Consider the following 21,745-nt stretch of genomic DNA (forward strand, 5'->3'; position numbering starts at 1 on the left):
GCAGAATGACAGTAAACCCCGGAGCTGATTATCTTCATCAGTAAACTGGGAGTTAGCAGAACACCTGACAGAAGGCAACCTTGATAAAGGGAGTCTCTGGTGAACAGTAAGTGGAAGAAGCGGCCCATAGTGAACCCGGGGTGACAGGGCTCCCTCATCTCTTTCATGGGCTAGGTAGGGGCGTGCATTGGATAGTCAGGATTTGAAGGAAACGGAATGATTACAAAGGAACAACCTGGCTGACTCTTTCTGATGGAAATGAAATATCACAAGGATTGAGGGAATTACAGAATGTTAGGGAGGAGAAGAATATATCCCTGGGAGAAGAGAGCAGAGTTAGGCTGCTTGTAACCCTAGCCCCTGTTGAGCTGGATCCCTTTTCCTTTTTTTTTTTTTTTTAAGCAATGTTTAGATTTTAGTGAATTTTCTTTGTTATGTTTTTTTTTTTTTTTTTTTTTTTAGTTTCTGCTTTATAACAAAGTGAATCAGTCATACATATACATCCGTTCCCACATCCCTTCCCTCATGCATCTCCCTCCCTCCCACCCTCCCCATCCTACCCCTCCAGGCGGTCACAAAGCACCAAGCTGATCTCCCCGTGCTCTGTGGCTGCTTCCCACTATCTATCTACCTCACGTTTGGTAGTGTATACATGTCCATGCCTCTCTTTCGCTTTGTCACAGCTTACACTTCCCCCTCCCCATATCCTCAAGTCCATTCTCCAGTAGGTCTGTGTCTTTATTCCCGTTTTACCCCTAGGTTCTTCATGACATTTTTTTTTAAATTCCATATATATGTGTTAGCATACGGTATTTGTCTTTCTCTTTCTGACTTACTTCACTCTGTATGACAGACTCTAGGTCTATCCACCTCATTACAAATAGCTCAGTTTCGTTTCTTTTTATGGCTGAGTAATATTCCATTGTATATATGTGCCACATCTTCTTTATCCATTCATCCGATGATGGACATTTAGGTTGTTTTCAGCTCCGGGCTATTGTGAATAGAGCTGCAATGAATATTTTGGTACGTGTCTCTTTTTGAATTATGGTTTTCTCAGGGTATATGCCTAGTAGTGGGATTGCTGGGTCATATGGTAGTTCTATTTTTAGTTTTTTAAGGAACCTCCATACTGTTCTCCATAGTGGCTGTACCAATTCACATTCCCACCAGCAGTGCAAGAGTGTTCCCTTTTCTCCACAACCTCTCCAGCATTTATTGTTTCTAGATTTCTTGATGCTGGCCATTCTGACTGGTGTGAGATGATATCTCATTGTAGTTTTCCTTTTATCACACTCCTGAACCTCCTTTCCCCCCAACACACCTGCACGAAGCTGCTAGAATGCAGCACCAGCTGAGGATGTGGCTGGGAGGGGAAAGGTTCCCCTAGACTACACAGTAACACCGACAGAAGTGCTCCACAGAATATCCTGAGCCACTGAGAAGACACGGCCAGGCCTGTGCACTCACAGCAAGGTGGAGAGGAAGGCACAGTGCCTGCAGAAAAAAGATGCAGTCTGTTCTGGAAGAAATAATAATTTCCCTTCAAAACAGAAGAGAGTCCTACATGAGCAATTAAGAACCTGAGTTTCATAGAACATTGGCTCAGAAATGATGATAATAATAAAATAACAGAATGAGGTGGAAAGGGGAAAATATGGGGCCAAGGAGACTCATAGAGAACCAATTTGCAGAATAAACAAATGAGAAGCAGCTAGGAACGGAATAGTCATGGCTGAAAAATTAACTTACTGACAGAGCACAATCTTGAGATATTCAGTGAATGCAGAAGAAAAAGAAACAAAGATTGAAACAAGTGAAAATGATAGTTGTGGTATTAGACTTCCTGGAGGTGGAGCTGAGCTAGAAGTATGGGCCTTCAGTTTTTTGTTCAAGTTCCTCTTGGAATTAGGTTTTTGGTTGCAGAGAATTGACCACTTTAGACAGCACTCATTTGGAAATGTGTAAGCATTGACAAATGGTGAAAATGAATGTTCATGTTCTTCCTAGAAGAATACCAATGAGATGAAAGATTTATTTATAGCCTGAGATACCAGGAAAATTCCCCTTTGAAGCAATTTGTTTCCTGGCAGTGATACTAAAAGCTCCCTTCCCCCACCACATGATGATTTTCTGTGCTTTGCAGGACCTGGTCTTTTGCTAAATGTAAATACTGACCTGCTGATCTCAGGGCAAACTGCTTTTCCTATAGCCAGAACCCACTTTGTAGGACAGGTTCTATGGAGAAAAAAATTTTTTTTGTTCTGTCAGACATTTATGGTTAATCATTGACATTTTCTACATTAAAAAAAAAAGTCTCTCAAGTAAGTCTGGGTGATAGGTTAGCATGAAAGAAGAGCAAACAAATCCACTAATATTTACTTTAGTTGACTAGAAAACTGAACTTTCATTCCTTGCATGTCACCAGGTATGGTTTAGAATCTTTACGTTGTAAATTGCTGTGGGGAGTAGATCATAGAGCAGAAATTGGTTGCTGGAATGGACTTGTCATGAATTATTCATTCACTACCTAGTTCCTAGGAAATCAGCTGGAGGAAGTAGTTAGTCCAGTTTGATCGCAGGAGTGGTATGCTAAGGGCTCTAGCAAGCCCTTACAAGTCCGGCAGCAGCCACGATGTGCTTCTGCTGGCTGCTGTAGGGCAGCAGCTGCCGTGCATTGCAGGCGGAGCCAAGGAACATGCTGCTGGGGGAGAGCTGCACTGAGGACTCCCTGATGCTTCTTGCCAGAAAATGAAGCTTCAGGTAGGAGAAGTGCCCTGTTAGCGTGGCCGGATTTCTCATGGATCTTAGGGATGCCATTAGGCCTTATGGAACAAATCTGCATAGAACTGGAGTTGCTCAAGGGTGCCTCACTAGTGAGGTTGCCAGCCAGAGAAGCTTAGCAGTTTATTTCCATTTTCAAGGGTGTACATTGTTTCTAACAAAACCGTTCCTTGAAATTGTGAAAAGTATTCTTGCGCCAAATAAACATTTAAGTCTATAAATTATAGCATATGTTTTAATGATATCTCCTACTCTTGGTGTAAAAAATGTCTTTTTTATTGACATAACATTGGTCATATAATTTAAAATCATGGAATTATGACTTTGGAAAATCATGAGAAAGACAACTTAGTTTATAATTTGCATGAGCACAGCTGCAGGCTCCATTGTATTTTCTAGAGGAAAGGCACCTTGGTTCTTTCTGCTGGAGCATTCATTTTGGGAAGATCTTTTAGCTTCTCATCAGATGGAAAATGCATAAAAGATGGAACAGTAACAAAGGGTCTTTGTTCTATTTGTTGGTATTATTTACTGTGTGTACGCGCGCACGCGCACTCTCTCTTTCTCTATCTTTCTCAGTAAGCCAGACATGTAATTTCATTTGGCAAGGACATTCTAATGTTGCCATTTGCATGTCTGTCTTATTTTATATGGATGCTCTCTCTGTTAACTTTGCTGAGGCTATGAATTGCTCTTGAGCTGGAGGGACAAAAGTAGTAAAGATGAAAAGAGTCAGCCTCAAGGAATCTGGGCCAAATTGGATATACATACTTCATCATGAAATACCATTTATAGTTTTGAAACTTTTAAGTAAACAAACATCCCTTGAACACATACACTCTGAGCTCTGAGACAACCAGTGAAGATCAACAGTCTCCTTCTGCATCATTTTCTTTAAGCTCCACAAGAGAAAGGGATCTTTGTTTTGTTCACTCATCATTCCCAAGGGCCTAGAACAGTACTGGGCACATAGTAGGTGGTTAATAAATATGTTCCCTGAATGAGAATGTTCTGTACTAAAGAAAACAGTCTTCCTACAAAGGTTATAGTATTTACAGTGTTACAGTTTCTATGAAAACTTTTACAACAAATGTATTCTGAATTGTATTGGTAAAGATGTTTCAGGTAACTTAAAGGAATTATGTATTTCTTGGATATATAAAGAGTTTTAAAGCAGCAGAAATTAAAATCCATTCATTTTACTGTCTGTATAATTAAGGTTTTTAAAAAATCAACAGTGAATACAAAGACCTTTCATTTTTTTTTTTTTTTTTTGCTGTACGCGGGCCTCTCACTGTTGTGGCCTCCCCCATTGCGGAGGACAGGCTCCGGATGCACAGGCCCAGCGGCCATGGCTCACGGGCCCAGCCTCTCCGCGGCATGTGGGATCTTCCCAGACCGGGGCACGAACCCGTATCCCCTGCATCGGCAGGCGGACTCTCAACCACTGCGCCACCAGGGAAGCCCAAGACCTTTCATTTTTTGGTATAACTTTATTTCATGTTCAAAAAATGAAAATTACTTAATGGAAAATGTATTTGGAAAAGAGTGTATTCATCAATACCTTACTAGGAATATTATCATTCTAATCATGCCATGTTACATGTAACATTTTAAAAAGCATTTATCATTCTATGTCAGAAGGCTTTTAAAACTATAAACCCATTTATTCATAACTTCTAGGGTAAGTTTAAGACCAGTATGTTTGGAGCTGAGTGGAACTAAGCAGGGCAACATATTCCCCATAGATAATATCACATTTGAGAGCTCAGTGGAACCAAAAGGGGTCATCTCTGTTAACTTATCTCTCCTCCCTGCTCCCACACAAGCCCACTTTATAAAGGACAAAACTGAAATCCAGAGAACATAGATGAATGGCCCAAGAACAAATGGTTAGCTGTTATGGTTTTACGCTTGACCATCTCAAATTTTTTAGTTGCTTGTTACTTTATTATTGCCACATTAAAGCTTTAAAAAGTGAAGCAGATAATCACACTATTATAAATTTGGACTGTATTATTTTACTGAAGACAACTATTAGTGCATCTTGCATTACTTTAAATAAATTGTCTTAGTCTATTTGTTGAAATACAGTTTTATAAATTGTAGACTTTTCACCCTTTTGTGATGTATTTTTTTTCCTGAGTTAAAATTGTAATGGCTAAATGTGCCCTAAATTTTATTTCAAATTTGAACTTTTTTATAAAATGATATTTTGTTCTATTTTTGTTACTCCTTAAAACTATCTGGGTTTTGCTTTTATTTTTGAGATAGATGTAGATTGTTGCATAATTTTTCTGAGTCCTTTTTACGGACTATATTAGTCTGCTTGCGTTGCCTTAATAAAATGTTACATGTGTGGAGACAGAGAGGTATCTCTCTCTTTCCCATCTCAAAAGGATAAACAAAATGTGGTAAATCCATAAAATAGAATGTTACTTAGCCGTGAAAAGGAATGAAGTATTGATATATACTGCAGCATCAGCAAACCTTGAAAACATTATGTTAAGTGAAAGAAACCAGACACAAAAGGCCACATTTTGTCTGACTCCATTTGTATGAAAGACAGAAATAGAAAACAGGTGAGTAGTTGCTAGGGGCTTGGAAGAGGGGGATGGGATTTTGTTTTAGGGTAGTGAAAATGTTCTGGAACTAGAGAGGGATGATGGTTGCTGAACATTTTAAGTATACTAATGTTACTGACTTGTGTACTTTAAAATGGTTGAAATGGTAAGTTTTCTGTGTGTTTTACCACAAGAAAAAACAAAAAAAGATGAGCTTACAACCAGAAAAATATTTTTTCAGGAAAAGGTAAAATCATGATTCTCATGAACATATATTAAGGAATTTATTATACTCATGTGATATGAAAGAACTAGCAGATGTTTAACCAGTTCAAAGGAAAAGTCAAAAGAATACCAATTTATATAAAGGAAATATTGAGAACTACAAATGGAGACAAAACTGATTTTTCCATGGGAGGGGGGTGGAAGTCAAAAGTCACTCTCAAATAGGACATCACTTACTTATTAAGTACCTACATTGTACAAAGAATTGCACATAGCTCATAGTTTTCCATTGAAACTCAACATTTTCCCCCTATAGTCTCCCCTCTTTTGATAAAAAATCTCATAGAAAAATTATTCTTGATCAAAATTAAGATCCTATTGGATTTGGCCTGATTATTTATATAGGGACAACAAGAGTGTTAATTTCCCTTATGGGCCTTCTTAAGTTGCTTTGCTGGAGTTTTTCTAAGGAATATCAGAGTGGATTTTTTTTAAATATTTATTTATTTATTTACTTGGTTGCGCTGGGTCTTAGTTGCAGCTCCAGGGGCTCCTTAGTTGTGGCATGTGAACTCTTAGTTGCGGCAAGCATGTGGGATCTAGTTCCCTGACCAGGGATTGAACCCGGGCCCCCTGCATTGGGAGCGTGGAGTCTTATCCACTGTGCCACCAGGGAAGTCCCCAGAGTGGGTTTTTTAAAGCCTCATTATTTGTGGTCCTAACATTAGGAAGCCAAACCAAGAACTTGCTATCAAATTTCACTTATAGCACCTATAAAATTTCCTAATTTCTTGAGGTCCCCCCAATACTCTGTTTTCTAGGCCTGCCAGGAAGTGGCTTTCCTTACTTGTCTGTAAGGCTGGGAACCTTGTAAGCCAGTTTTCCCAAGAAGGGCTCTGAAAAACACAGCCTGAGTTCCTTAAATGTGCCTGGTCATATCTGATTGAATGAGCACCATCCTTAAATGTGAGCTTAGCTGCAAAATCAGAGTTTCCAATTATGTCCTAGTAAGAAAGAGGACAGATTCTTATTGAACCTCTGCAGGTAACTTTATTGCTATGAAGATAAGAATATTCAATGAGAGCTATGAATTCGGGAGGGCTCAGGCAGGGAGAATAAGATATCATTGACAGGGGTTTCATTTCAGTTTATAAAAGCAGAGTCTACTTAATTATTGTGAGTTAAAGGAAAGAGAAAGGGTTTCCTTATATATATTAGGAAATAGAATATTCAAACAGTATCAAGAATGTTTAAAACAAAACTAACAATATTCCCTCATCAATTCATTTAACCTTGTTCGATTGGTTCTTATTGCACTGAATCTTGGTAAGAGTTCTGGAAATCATGACTTAGTTCATTGGTATGGTCTCAGAGTTGTTTAAATGATGCCATCAGAAGCCTGTACGCAAAAGTACCTGGCATAGAGGCTTCCCTGGTGGTGCAGTGGTTGAGAGTCCGCCTGCCGATGCAGGGGACACGGGTTCGTGCCCCGATCTGGGAGGATCCCACATGCCGCGGAGTGGCTGGGCCCGTGAGCCATGGCCGCTGGGCCTGCGCGTCTGGAGCCTGTGCTCCGCAACGGGAGAGGCCACAACAGTGAGAGGCCCACATACCGCAAAAAAAAAAAAAAAAAAAGTACCTGGCATAGTCCTTTTCCATGGGCCTCTGACACAGCCCTCTAGCCTGTAGCTGATTGCAAGAGCTTTCAGGGAAACATCAGACTAAAATAAACAAACAGAAAATATCTGTAGATGGCAGAAGACTTAAAATGGCTGTGCTTACTCTATTAGTGATAATTTTAAAAATGAAATGTCTTATGAGAGTGTTTATTTCAAGAAACATGTAACTGGCAGGGAAATTTGGCTATTTCTTTGGCATGCAAAACAAGATAATTAAGTCAGTCCCCCCCAAATTTTAGACAAAACAATTATAAACATAATAAACTCTATATTTAAGGAATGCAATGAACAGTACACCTGATTTATAAAAAATGAATGAGCATAAACTTTACAGAGAAAAAAATCTTCAGATATAATAATCCTTACACATTAATGTACCATGAATACAACACAAATATATCAGGACTGTCAAATAAAGAGATTCAGTAAGTCTGAAATAGGTCCTAAACTTTCTGTATATTAATGAAACTCCATAGTAGGTGATGGGAATCCCCAACTGAAAACCATTGGCCAAAAGATGCTAGATTCAAATATTAAAAGTAAAGTAGTGACCACGTTAACATTTAAAAAAAATAACAGAAATCATGTCTGATAACAACTGCAGAGTACAGAGCAGCATCAGGATTCTGTTAAATAGAAACATATCATGACAGCGCAGTACTGACATATCTCTTCTCATTTCATAACTCTTCCCATGCAGTTCATCAACAGTAACAAATCAAGAAAACCTAGTTAGTCTCAGTACCTTTCCTTTTATAGGATGAAAAGATGAACCTTTGTGATTTTTCAGGGCCCCCCTGGGAAATCTCAAAGACAGGTTTAGGAGCAAAAGATATCATGAAATTTTGATTTCATTTTATTTTACATTTAGGATTTGATTTTGTGAAGACAAGAAACCAAAAGTTTTCAGGAGATTTGAACATTTAAAAGAGAAATTGGATCATGGGTACCTGAGAAACAATGACTACTCATTTTAATATTTACTCTAGCTTTTTTTTTTAATATAAATTTATTTTTGGCTGCATTGGGTCTTCGTTGCTGCGTGTAGGCTTTTTTTTTTTTTTTGGTTGCAGCAAGCAAGGGCTTCTTTTCCTTGTGGTGCGCAGGCCTCTCATTAAGGTGGCTTCTCTTGTTGCTGAGCATGGGCTCTAGGCATGCAGGCTTCAGTAGTTGTGGCTCGCAGGCTCAGTAGGTGTGGCTTGAGGGCTCTAGAGCACAGGCTCAGTAGTTGTGGTGCATGGGCTTAGTTGCTCCGCGGCATGTGGGATCTTCCTGGACCAGGGCTCAAACCCATGTCCCCTTCATTGGCAGGCATTGGATTCTTAACCACTGAGCCACCAGGGAAGCCCAGTGGCTACTCATTTTAAAGTGACAATAAACATTTGAAAAATAAGCATAGCAGGTAACATTATTGTAAAGAATTTAACTCTTCCATAAGTGAGGAACCTTTGTTTTCTACTTAAATCAAGGACATAATAAAGTTAACATAAAAAGCACAGAAAATTAATCTGATAAAACACAGAGTCTGTTACCTAGGGATATTGTAGAGAAGGTAAAGACTAACTCTACTGAGAATAAAGAGGTTAAAGAATAACCTCTTACTGAGAGAAGACCAATTATCAAGAAAATTTGTAATTTTAACAGTTAAAATAAAATTCTAGTTTTGCATCAGTATAATATTTGATACTAAAGGAATTACAAGCTCTTTTATGAAATCTCATTAATTAACCCATCAAGAATGAGCCATCTTGGGCTAGGGCAAATAAAATTCCCTTTCCTCAAACCTTCTACAACTTTCTTGTTTTGTTCTTCACAAGTTCTTTCTCATTCTGGAATAACCAGCCCTTTTATTTTAGGACAAAACTATATTTTCCCCTTAATAAACCAAAAACCCATCTCATTACTGAACACATAAAGTTGTACCTCTTGTTCACCATTGCTTCTAGTGGTCTCATTCACATGTGTTAGTTTTGACTTTTTTTTTTTTTTTTTTTTTTTTTTTTTGCTGTACGCGGGCCTCTCACTGTTGTGGCTTCTCCCATTGCGGAGCACAGGCCCCGGACGCACAGGCTCAGCGGCCATAGCTCACGGGCCCAGCCGCTCCGCGGCATGTGGGATCTTCCCAGACTGGGGCACGAACCTGTGTCCCCTGCACCAGCAGGCGGACTCTCAACCACTGCGCCACCAGGGAAGCCCTAGTTTTGACTTTTAACCAAAGTAACTTCTGTTACACAGAGGAAACTAGAGGGTGGATAATTGTGAGCTATCACACACCATCATTTTAGCAGACTAGCAGGGCTAACATCCAGCGTTAATACAACTTTTTATAGCTACACATATTCTTATACAAGTCTTATAGAGGCAAAAATTGGAAACGTTTAACAGATTAACAGATTCAAAGATGCAGTCTCTTTGTAGCACATAGAAATATGAAGCAAAAGTATGTAAATTTAAAATTATGCTTACTGGGGCTTCCCTGGTGGCGCAGTGGTTGAGAGTCTGCCTGCCGATGCAGGGGACACGGGTTTGTGCCCCGGTCCGGGACGATCCCACATGCCGTGGAGCAGCTGGGCCCGTGAGCCATGGCTGCTGAGCCTGCGCGTCCAGAGCGGAGAGGCCACAACAGTGAGAGACCCGCGTACCGCAAAAAAAAAAAAAAAAAAAAAAAAAAAAAAAAAAAAATTATGCTTACTAATAAATGTTTCAGTATTCTCACTTATAAATATTCTAGGCATCCAAATATAAGTTCATCAGAATAATGACTGGATTTGGTTAAACACAGATTTACATTTTTCATAATCTTAAACATTAGGTAGAGGTAATGGTAGTTTTTTCAATCAGAAAACTTATAAGTTTAGGAAAAATACCCAGATAGAATAAAAATCTCTGCTTATACTTAACACTGATAAATCAGAAAAGACATAGCTATGTTTATTAAACTATAAATATTAAGCCAGTCACATTTGCCAAAAATTTGCCTAAATTATGTTAATCTGATTTCTTAAGACATTTCTGAATTGGTTTCTGTAGGGATGTTTTTATAATCTAGCACACTGAAAGTATTAGAATTTCACCTTCCCTACTTTCTAGGAATTTTAGGAATACTCTATTTATACAAGTACTTACCTATATAAGTCAACTTCTGGTTCTGGATTCCTTTAATATCAGAGATTTTATAATCTAATAAGATTTATAATCTAATTTAATACCATCCCTAGGTAGAAAATTATTACATCTTCACACAATGAAAGTTAAAGACCTTTCTGAATTACAGACACATAGACATGCAGACACAAAGCTTATAGCTTCAATTCCAAAATTTCAGCCATGGGTCAAGAGTAAACATAAAATTACAAAATTCATTGGTCTGTATCAAAGAGCTGTTTTCTTTCCTGTGGCTATGAGTTCTTAATTGACTTGAGCTCTGAACAGACAAATAGACAAACAGAAAAAACTAACAAATCAGATTATCTGTAGTCTTACCCATTAAACCGTTTGTAGAAATACAGAGGTTATAAAGATGATGAGACCATAAAACCAAATTCCCAATGGAAAATAATTTATCAGAGGTAAACAAATCAAGGCAAATATAGTAGAGAGCCAAAGTTCTCTCCCTTCCAAGCACATCCCAGTTTTCCCACCCAGGATAGGATAGAATCATGTGGTTTGAATAGGATACAGATGGCTCTGACTGTCCTAAAGGAATTACTGTTATCCTGGCTTTCAACCATTCACTGTGGCAAGGAGTAGGGGCAGAATGTTGCTAGGAAACAGAAATTCCCTCCTAGCTCAGACAGTGGCTAGACCAAAAGACTGGCATTAGTTACCAGCCTATGCCATTGACTAGAAACAAATAAATGGCTAGCAACTTAACTGTAACAGAATTTGGCACCAGGACCCGGAGAGTTGCAAGTAACAGACCCTAATGTGGGAATTGACCAAATGGATTTAAGTGGTGATAGATAGGCAATCTCTTGTCAACAGTGATTGTTTTAGGCCAGTCAGCACCCACTCCTAGAGCTGGGAGTGGGAACCAATCCTAATGAAGGACAAGGCTGGGAAAATCAGGGCAAAGGTGTCTAGTTGAAAGCAAATATTAGGACTTTCTAATATTCCCCTTTTGCAGAAAAATAAAATATTAAACTTGAGATTTTCTTGTACTTTATTTCCCAAATTGAGCAATTTGATTATGATATCATGGGCATGGATTTCTTTTAGTTTATCCTTTTTGGAGTTCATTCACCTTCTTTAATCTGTAGGTGTATGTCTTTCTCCAAACTTGGGAAAATTTTAGCAAGTATTTCTCCAAATATTTTTCAGCACTGTAATTCTTTACTTTTTGGATTCTACTGATAGGACTGTTAGACTGTTTTGCTTCACAGATCCCTGAGATCTGTTCATATTTTTTAAAAAATCTTTTTTCCTCTCTGTTGATTAAATTGAATACTTTTTCTATCAGGTTCTTGATTCTTTTATTCTGTCATCTCTCTGCTATTGAGTCCATTTTATTTCAAGAGTGTTGTGATTGCTCATTTGAGTATATTTATAATGGCTGCTTAAAGTCTCCATCAGATCTCAGCACCTCTGTCATCTTATTAGTGTCATCTTGTTATTGATGTCCCATCCTTTATTTTTAACCTATTTGTATTTACATATTTACAGTGTTTTTCTTGTAGGCAGCATGTAGTTATGTCTTGCTTTTTTATTCAGTCTGAAAAATCTCTGCCTTTTAATTAGGGTGTTAATCTGTACACTACACACACACACACACATAAATACATACACATGTATGTGTATATAGCTAAACTTTTATATTATAACTGTACATTCATAAATAGTTGTAAAAAAATGATACAGAAAGAAATCATGTATTCTTACCCCACTCCCTCTTTCTTCTCTTTTTCCTGCTATCAAATGCTTTCTAAGAATTCCTTTTTGTTTTATCTATGGTGTTAATGACTATATATCTTTGTGTAGCTTTTTCAGTGTTTGCTTATCTTTGGAAGTTTTGATTTGATTGTTTTTTATATCTTAAATCTCTTTAACTTTTTGAACATTTGGAAAACAGTTATAATAGTATTTTGATGTCCTTTTCTGCTGATTCTAACATGTGTACCAGTTTTAATTGACTATTCTCCTCATTAGAGGTCATATGTTATTCCTTCTTTGCATCTCTGGTATAAATCATTTCTACTGCATACCAAAGTGCAGAGCAAAGCACTTGTATGATTGAGTTGCTGCCTGAACTAGTTACTTTTTTTTAATGGAATATAATTTTTACTTGAAAGAATAACAGTCAAACTATAGTTATTTTGACTTGGGTATTTAGCAAACATTTTCTCTAAATTGAATGAATGAGCCAGTCTTTCACTTTAAGGAAAGCAAGCAACAGTTTTTGTTGCCAAATTTGAGGTTTCTAAGTAAAACTTAGAATTTCAGAAAACTTGTATCCACCACTGTGAGCTTTGTAGCTTTTCAATAATTAAAGATTCTTCTGATGCAATTGATGGTCATATTAATGAGTGTGGGGGTTTTTGATATTGCTTAATAAAATGTGTCAATCTTGGAGATTTGCATAATTCAGTGAGCCAATAATCTCTAAATGGCCAAGGTGTGATGTTATAAAGTCATGCATGGTTAAGAGATTGTTTCAAAGAAAGATGGGGCAGTTGATTTTAATGGAGTATTAAAAGTTCATTAATATCATTTCAGAATCTAAATGCCAGGTAACTGTTGAGTTTTTGTGTAGTACAAAGAATAATATCCACAGTTGTTTCATGGTTATTAAAATACATATTCCTTTTCTAACTACATAACTGTATAAAGCCAAATAGTCTTCATTTACTTCAGTCAAAACAGCATATCAGAGGAGATTGAATGCACAAGCAGATATGAGAATCCAGCTGTCTTCTATTAATTAGACAATAACAAGATTCATAAAAATATAAAAACATGTTACTCTGCTCACTTTAGTTGTTTGTTTGGAAAAATACTTGTTTTTCATAGAAATGTTATTTTAATTTGGTTTATTATTGTTAATTCTAAATGAATTAAGAGATTCATATTTTTAAAATTGTCCATTTGAATTTCTAATATGGTAAATATCAATAGATATAACCCACATAAACAAAAGGTTTTTGGAGTCCTCGGTAATTTTTTTTTTTTTTTTTTTTTTTTTTTGCTGTACGCGGGCCTCTCACTGCTGTGGCCTCTCCCGTTGCGGAGCACAGGCTCCGGACACACAGGCTCCGCGGCCATGGCTCGCGGGCCCAGCCGCTCCGCGGCATGTGGGATCTAACGGGATCGGGGCACGAACCCGTGTCCCCTGCATCGGCAGGCGGACTCTCAACCACTGCGCCACCAGGGAAGCCCCTCGGTAATTTTTTATGTTGTGAAGGAGTCCTGAGACCAAAGGTACTGCTGTTCCTCCTGGAATGGCATATATATTCCAGGGTGGCTGAGGGCAGAAGGAATGCTGGAGAAAGGAATAGCAGTTTCAGGAAAGGAAAATATTTTCCAGAAACCCTCAAGGGTAATATCTTTAGAGAGAACTTTCTTACATATTTACCCTTCGTTGCAAAATAGTGTGAGAAAGTGAGAACTTTTGGTTGGGTCTGTTGCTGCTCAGAATAAAGTTGGAGTTCCGTTGGTGGCGATGGATATTGGGTAGACAGTTACCCATGTCTGTTACACATAAGTTGGTGTGTGTGTGTAATGACTGGTCATGTTCAGAGTTTCAGGGAAACTCCCACATGAAGTTCTTTTGTTTGACTGCTTTATACAGAGTCCCCAAAACTTGCTTAGACACCTCACCTCATTGTCTTCTTGTTAATTCTTGGCTTTTTCCAGGGCATGTTTGGTCTCAGTAGGCTCTGCATCTTGGCTCTACCCACAAGGTACATTTTATTGGAGTCACATATGGACTTGCAAAATCATTGACAGGACTGATTAAATTGTGAAATGTCCCATATTTTTCAACAGAGCTTCTCTTTATCTTTGTGATTTGGTAACTTCTTACGTTAACAAAACTTTCCTTTCTCACACCTTGACTCAGTTTTTTCCAGTCTGTTTATCAATCTGTTCCCTGACTGACTTATTTGTATTAACTCAATTGTGAGCTCACTGCCATCTTTTACACAGAAATTTACCTTTTCAATAGTCATGATTTGCTTTATAAAAAATGAGTCATAGCCTTTATGGATTATTCTGGCCTGGGATTTAGAATCAGACTTGCATCTTAAAGTGTGGCCTGGGGACCAGCAGCATGGGAGTCACCTGGGAGCTTATAAGAAACACAGAATCTCAACCTACCTCAGACCTAACAATCTGCATTTTAGCAAGATCCCTAAGTAATTCAAGTGCACAAAGTTTCAGAAGGACTGGTCTAAGGGAGACAACAAGTGAGAAGAGGGCATGGAGCTGTGTTCTGAGGAGGCTTCTTGTTTAATGTAGACAAAAAGAGTCCATAAAGAGATGTAGAGATGAGAGCCAGACAGGGTGGGAGGTGTGTGGTATAGCAGTGTGACATCTCCATGCCCTCTCTGAGGAAGGAGGGTGCAGTGAGGCTCTCGTCTCTCCCAGGGTTACAGGATGGTGGGAACCACTGAGCAGTGACGGAACGTATTAGAGACTGTGTGAAGATAATTTGCCAGGGTTTTTATCACTTAGGCATTGAAGCTTAATTTCAGCTTGAACTGGATTGGAACTCTTTTTCTCTTTGTTATGCCTCGTTCCAGTTCTCAACATTGATGTTTGGCAAACTTTCCTTCTTTTCATTCGGAAACTTGACATTCTGGCTGTAGGAGAGAATGGTGTCACCCACTCTACCTGATGTAATTTGCGTATGTGCTTTTTTTATGTAATTCTTCACCTTTTCCCTAGATGTACATTCCTCATTGAAACACTATTTCAAGGCACTTCTGTGGTAATGTTAACATTGTCACAGGCCTAGGAATTAGATTTATTTTTGTCGGTATTCTGTGACTGATACAGTTGTTGGTATATGGCAGTTGCATAGTAAATAAGTGTGGAATGAATGAGAAACTGACTTGAATGAGTCCTGGGATTTGCTTCCTTTCAGTAAGTCCAAATAAATGTAGCAGTGTTTAAGGGGAAAAAAACCAAAAATATGATCTTTTGAAACTGAATTGTTAATTTCCTACCAGGTAGTGGACAAGCAATACCAAATATTGACAACTTTCAGCCTTTAAAACATCTGTATCTTCTGGGGCTGACTGTTTAATTTTACCATGCAAAATATTGAATTGTTCTAACAAGGAAGACAGAATAAAGGCTTTACATCATTAAATTTATTTCTCAAGTTCATAAAGTAAAGAGCAACCTTTAGATCTCAGTCTGGATTTATAATGTTACCTAGCTTAACAGCTAGGCTTCTCCCTAACTCAGTACCATTCTTTACGGAATAATGAATGTCAGAAGGTCTAGGACGTGAATTATTGCTGTTCAGAACTTTTCTGTAGATTTCCAGACGGTGTTAAACTGGCCATTTCTTGTAAGGTAGCAGGTAATTTTATAGTGGTTACAATTGGTTTTCTGTACAAATAATCCAAAGCATATGGTATCATTGTTTTAATTTAGTAGACTAAATTAAAATTTAGTAGTAAATCGCCAGCAGATGAGCCTTTAAGTCAGATTCACAGCAGTGCCGTATGTTTGTCCCTAGTACGTTCTTGACTCATGAATGAAACTTGAACGATTATAAATTTACCTTTTCTGTGGACAGAGGGACTCATTTCCCAGAGAGGTAGATTTTGGTGATATATTGCCAACACCTTGAGCACACTTTATAATTTTTTCTTTTCCTTTATAACTATCTAATTGACAAACTTAAGACCAAGAAACATTCTGTGAGACTAAACACTTAATAGCACTGTCTGTATTGTATTACATTTAAGAGACTTGAACTTCTATTCCTGCTCAGATTTATTAAAGTAAGGGAGAATTTAATAAAATTATTCCCAAAATTACACAAACACATTGCTATAAAGACAAAGAAGACAACATTGCCAAAACACGTGCTGACTACAGGCTGCTTGGGAGATCTTGAAACACTTCTTCATCATCATTTTAGTCTTATCAAGTGTTCATGAGCCAAGTGTACAGAAGTCAAGGCAGTCTGTGATTTGGTGGATTGAGGGGAAGGAGAAAGTCAAAATTTTCTTGGTGGCCAGCTTTCTTTAAGGAGAGCCTTGGTGGAATGGAATCAGCTCTTCCTCAAAGGAGTTTTTAAATGATCCACCAGCTCCTTTGTACTTCCTTCTGATCAAAGAATTTTACCTACATCTCAACCTTCTCTGATCTTCGCCATGGTTATTGCATGGCATGTGAACTGAAAAAGAGAATAGATAATTTAAAAAATACACGTTAAGATCATCTCTTCCATTTGTAATAGTTTTTTATTTAACTCAATTGATTTAGAGCAAGGCTGAGTGGATTCAGGGAAGGTTTTTAAAAATCAGATTTACATTTGGAACATTTGCTTTTTTTAGAAGTTTATAGTGTGGAATATTATTGTATTCATTTGCTAGGGCTACCATAACGAAGTACCACAGACTGGTTGGTTTAAACAACAGGAATTTATTTCCTCACAGTTCTAGAGGCTAGAAGTCCAAGAACAAGGTGTCAGCAGGTTTGGTTTTTCCTGTGGACCCTTTTCCTTAATGTGTAGATAGATGGCCATCTTCTCCCTGCATCTTCTGTGTATATCTGTGTCCTGATTTCCTCTTCTTCTAAGGACACCATTCATATTGGATTAGGGCCCAGCTTAATGGCCTCATTGTAACATAGTTACAATGTTAAAGAGTCCCACCTCCAAATGTAGTCACATTGTGAGTAATGGGAGTTAGGACTTCAACATATAAATTGGGGGTGGGAGGTTAACAATTCAGTCTGTAACAATTGTGTATCAGGGAGGTCAATTTAAAAGCAGAAAGAACAGGTAGAATTACAAGAAGAAATGAAGAGAACATAAACGAAGGCATTGACAGTAGAAATGGAGATGGGATTTGAGATTGAGAGACATTAGGGAGGAAGAATTTGTTTTTAAGACTTTGTGACTTGAAGATGGAGGAGTGTGAGAAGGAGGAGGCTAACAGGACTCAGATTTCTCTAACCCAGGAGGACAAACAGGCTTGAGGGAGTAGGTGTGAGCTGTGCAGTATCCCTGCAGAGTACCCAACACTTTGCAGCCAGACAGCCTGGGTAGGGTCATCTGTCGTGCTTTCCCCTTCCACGTCTTATAGCAGCTCTTCATCGCATGGACCACATGGTATACAACTGAACACGCAGCTTCTTGCTTCTGAACCTCCACCTGAATGCTTCTTAAGATACTTATTACTGCCGTCTTATTTAGTTCCAAATTCCTGTTCTTTTCTTGTTAATAAATTCCTTTAGAGCAAGGACTATTGTTTTATTCATCTTTGCCAAATTCTCCAGTATCTCATAGCTGGCCTCCTGCATAATAGTTTGTGCACAGCAAATTCTAGTTGAGGGAATGATTTGTTAGTAGGATTGTTATGTTCAATTACTTGTTTTCCCATTTTAATCAAAGCTTGATACTTAACACCTGTTTGGTTTTTTGCAGCATGAGAAGACTTTGGGACATTCCATGAGTCATTCAAGTAACATTTCTAAGGTAGAGTGCCACTGAAATATGTTATTTTTGTAGCTTGGGGTTTTTATATTCTTATACCTGGCATGTGTTTACACTCTTCTCTTTTAAAGACAAAGTTATCAGTTCATTACTTTAATCCGCTCTGGGACCATGTGAGGTATATAGCAGTTATATTTTTCTAGTGAGGCAATTCTGAGTGTGTGTTGGGGGGAGTGACTGATAGGAGAAAACCCCATTTCTTCCAGTAGAAATTGTTTACTTTCAGGTAAAAGAAATCTCAGAGAGTCACCAGAGAATCTGTCACCTCAATTAGGAATGCATTTGCCTGATGGTAATAAAAAACCAACTCTACTGACTTATAACTATAGATTTCTGTTGTTCTGATGACAAGATGTCTGGAGGTGGATGGTTCAGAGCTGATGCAGTGCTCACAGATGTTGCCGGGGACCTAGGCTCCTTCCGCTTTCTTTGTGCCACCTTCCTTGGCACGTTGTCATCCTCATGTTTGATCTCAAGGTGGGAGCTGGACCTCCAGGCACCCTGGCTGTGGTCTGTCAGCTGAGAGTGACCCTTTTCAATAGGAAGGCAAAAGCTTTCCCAGAAGCGCCCCTCAGCTGCCTAACTTCTGCTTACATCTCACTGGCCAGAACTGGATCACAAGACCCCCGCCAGCTGGAACGTGGCTAGGAAAAGGAGGGCAGAGGGGTGAATCGGCAGCCAACAGCACCTGATACACCTGTGGGGTAGTCACTTGAGTAGCCTGCTGGGAGCACATCAGATGCTAGGGGTGACCCCGGAGCCAGCAGACGGTGTCTCCCATGCCGTGAGCTTGCTCCCATGCACTGCTCATCTCTCAGCCTAGACACGGGCTCTAGCCAACCCCTTGTCCATACAGGTGTGTCTGTGAAGGTTCCTTGCAAAGATGGATTTTTTCTCGCATCACGTCTGTGTCAGATCCTGACAGGAAGATCTGAATAGTGTGGCAAAACCGATCCTGCTGCCTCAGGCCTCTTAATTTCTCTAAAATAAAGTGACATTATATGCCAAATGTTTTTTATTCATATCACTCTATAGTATACTTTTGAATTAAAAGTAGAATGTAGAAAATCCTTTAAGACATTAATCATCTGTTCTTAGGCATACTTGTGATCTAATCATGTCATTCTGCCACTGAATTTTGCATGAAAAGAAAAGTCCACAGTGCTTAGTGTGCCTAAAGGCCATTTACAGGGTGCTTCTTGGTTCATTGCTGACCTGACCTTTCCCCAGACCAGTGGGGGGGTAGCTTCAGCCACCTCATATAAATACCTTTCACCAAATACTCTCTGCTGTTCCAACCTCCTTTTCTTTTCTTTTCTTCTCTTCTCTTCTCTTTTCTTTTCTTTTCTTTTCTTTTCTTTTCTTTTCTTTTCTTTTGCTGTTCCTTTAGCCAGGAATGCTGGAGCTATAGAACTGTGTAGTGGTAGATCATTACTGTCTGAGTAAAATGGCCAGTTTTGCCTTACCACTTTTTGAAGGAGCTGTCCAACATATAAGCACAGAGAAAAGTAAGAAGGCATAGATCGAAATGGCCTGTCTGGTTAAGTTGAAGTAAACATTTTAAAAGCATACAGGAGCACTCATTGCCTTTTGCTCCAATGGCTAAGAGCAGTTCTGAAGGATGTTATTATCCTGTGCCTCAGATATATGTTTCTTGTTTGTTTATGGTTTTAGTAAGATTTTATTTGAAGGAAAGTTTCCTCCTATAGTTAAAAAAGTTTATAAACTCATGGCTTACAATGTCTAGAGGAACGTTTGATGGGCTTGTCACAGGCCTGGGGCATGGGCCTTCTGTGTTGCTCTGTGAGGGTGTTAGAGGGTTAGGTGGACAAGGGTTTCTAGCCATGTGACTTTGAGGAAGGAAACTCCTCTGAACTTTAATTTCTTGATGAGTAAAATTAGGGTAATTATACAACCTTCAGGCTTGCTCTGAGACTTAGGGATAATGTTTGCACGGAGCCATGGGACAGCTTCCTCATTGCAGTGAGTCAGTAAACTGACTCTTGTCAAACTTGGTTGAACCCTGGTGATCTTAGGTTGATTGGGTCAGGATAGTCCTTGATGGTAGCTATTATTATGTCATTACTGATCAAAGACAGAACCATAGGCAGACTTCGTTTTATTGCATTTCACTTTATTGTACTTTTCAAATATTGGGCTTATTACAAACTGAAGGTTTGTGGCAACCTTGCATTGAGCAAGCCTATTAGCACCATTTTTCCAACAGCATTTGCTCTCTTCTTGTCTCTGTGTCATGTTTTGGTAATTCACTAAATATTTCAAACTTTTTCATTAGTATTATTATATTTGTTATGGTGATCTGTGATCAGTGATCTTTGATGGTACTACTACGACTTGCTGAAGGCTCAGGTGATGATCAGCATTTTTTAACAGTATTTTTAAATTAAGGTATGTACTTTCTTTTTTAGTTATAATGTTACTTCAAAGTTAATAGAGTACAGTATAGTGTAAACATAACTTTTATGTGCACTGGGAAACCAGAAAATTTGTGTGACTGGCTTTATTGCGATACTTGCTTTATTACAATGCTCTGGAACTGAACTCACAATATCTCTGAAGTATGCCTGTATATGCTTTAAGATAAATATCACCTGGGGGTGAAAATTAAGAAATCTAATCAAAACTCTGGCTTTTTTCCTTCTTGCACACATTTTTATTGTGTGTTCTCTGTGCCAGGCACTGAGCTCTAGGTGCTGGCATAAAATGATGAGCAAAACAAACAAGGCCGCTGACGTGGAGTTTTCCTGTAGGCAGGGTTGGAATTTTTTGAAAAAGAAGTTTTAGCTCCACACTTTAGCTCCACACTTTCACACTCTTAGAAACAGGGGTACTATGAAAGCCTCAAAGCTTTCTGCCACAGAGCAGAAAGAAGATTTGGGTCTCTTGCATTTCCACAGCAGGAGTTCCTGCACACTTAACTGGGATCAAAAGAAAACCTCAGGAGTGGAGAGTCTTGTGTGCTCACACCACTAACTTCCCAGTGATCCCCTCAGCATGAAATTTTGTTGTAAAATGTGAGCCTCCTTAAGTATGTTAGGCATGAACCAGTTAAATGGGGCTGCAGAACAGAGGGCAGGACTGCTGTGCAAGATAACTAGTTTTTGAGAATGCAGTTCTTTCTTGTATTTATAAAATGAGCCTGTTGTTTGAAGCTACTTTTAGGCCAAGATATGTACAACTCTTATCTTCAGTGTAGCAAATATACTTAAGCAGATGCTTTATACCCTTGAGATGGAAGATACAAAGAAAGGTCAGACCATGGACATGTTTTATGCTACCTGAGATCTCTGCTGTCTTATCAAGAGACTTTTCCTGCCAGCTCAGCCTCTAGCTGGATTTCAGGCTAGTTTGTGCTCACATTAGTCAGTCACCTGCAGTCTGCATTATGCTCCTGTTAAAAAACTAGTACAAAGTGTTCTTTCAATGTGTCGCCTAAACTCTTATTCTGTCACCCAGCCCTGGTCCTGATTCTGCCCTTTGTGAACTAGAGCTCTGACAGACAAGGGCATTTGTCAGGCTGTGTGGTGCAGAGAGGGGAAGGGGTAGAGGTAGGGTCTCTGCTGTAGGAGTGATGTTCAGCCTCTGGCTGACAGGTGACCTTCACTCCCAGGGTGACTTGGAGCACGGGCTGGTGGGGGGAATGCAGCGAGATACTGACACAGCCTTCGGGGGACTTGGGTGATCACAGAGGCTGCTCCTGGAAGGCCTGCCATGTTAGGGTGAGATGACGTGACTCCCTGTCCAGGGGTGTTGTACCACCACTGCCCACTACCTGCAAGCTGTCTCATCACTCGGCATAA

The 21,745-nt window shown here is 38.9% G+C and overlaps 1 protein-coding gene across 7 annotated transcripts in view; it reads left to right on the forward strand.

The window, feature by feature from the left end:
* The window catches only part of MARCHF8 (membrane associated ring-CH-type finger 8), a 110,878-nt gene that overhangs the window by 69,858 nt on the left and 19,275 nt on the right, over window positions 1-21,745 (forward strand). For all 7 annotated transcript variants that reach the window (XM_082601256.1, XM_082601255.1, XM_082601259.1 and 4 more), the window contains one exon: window positions 17,856-17,906. In XM_082601256.1, coding sequence (XP_082457382.1) covers window positions 17,880-17,906 — 27 coding nt within the window. In that variant the 5' untranslated portion in view covers window positions 17,856-17,879. The remainder of the gene's footprint in view (window positions 1-17,855; window positions 17,907-21,745) is intronic.

The sequence above is a fragment of the Mesoplodon mirus genome (assembly GCF_964341445.2).
Source record: "Mesoplodon mirus genome assembly, chromosome: 2".
Classification (NCBI taxonomy): Eukaryota; Metazoa; Chordata; class Mammalia; order Artiodactyla; family Ziphiidae; genus Mesoplodon; species Mesoplodon mirus.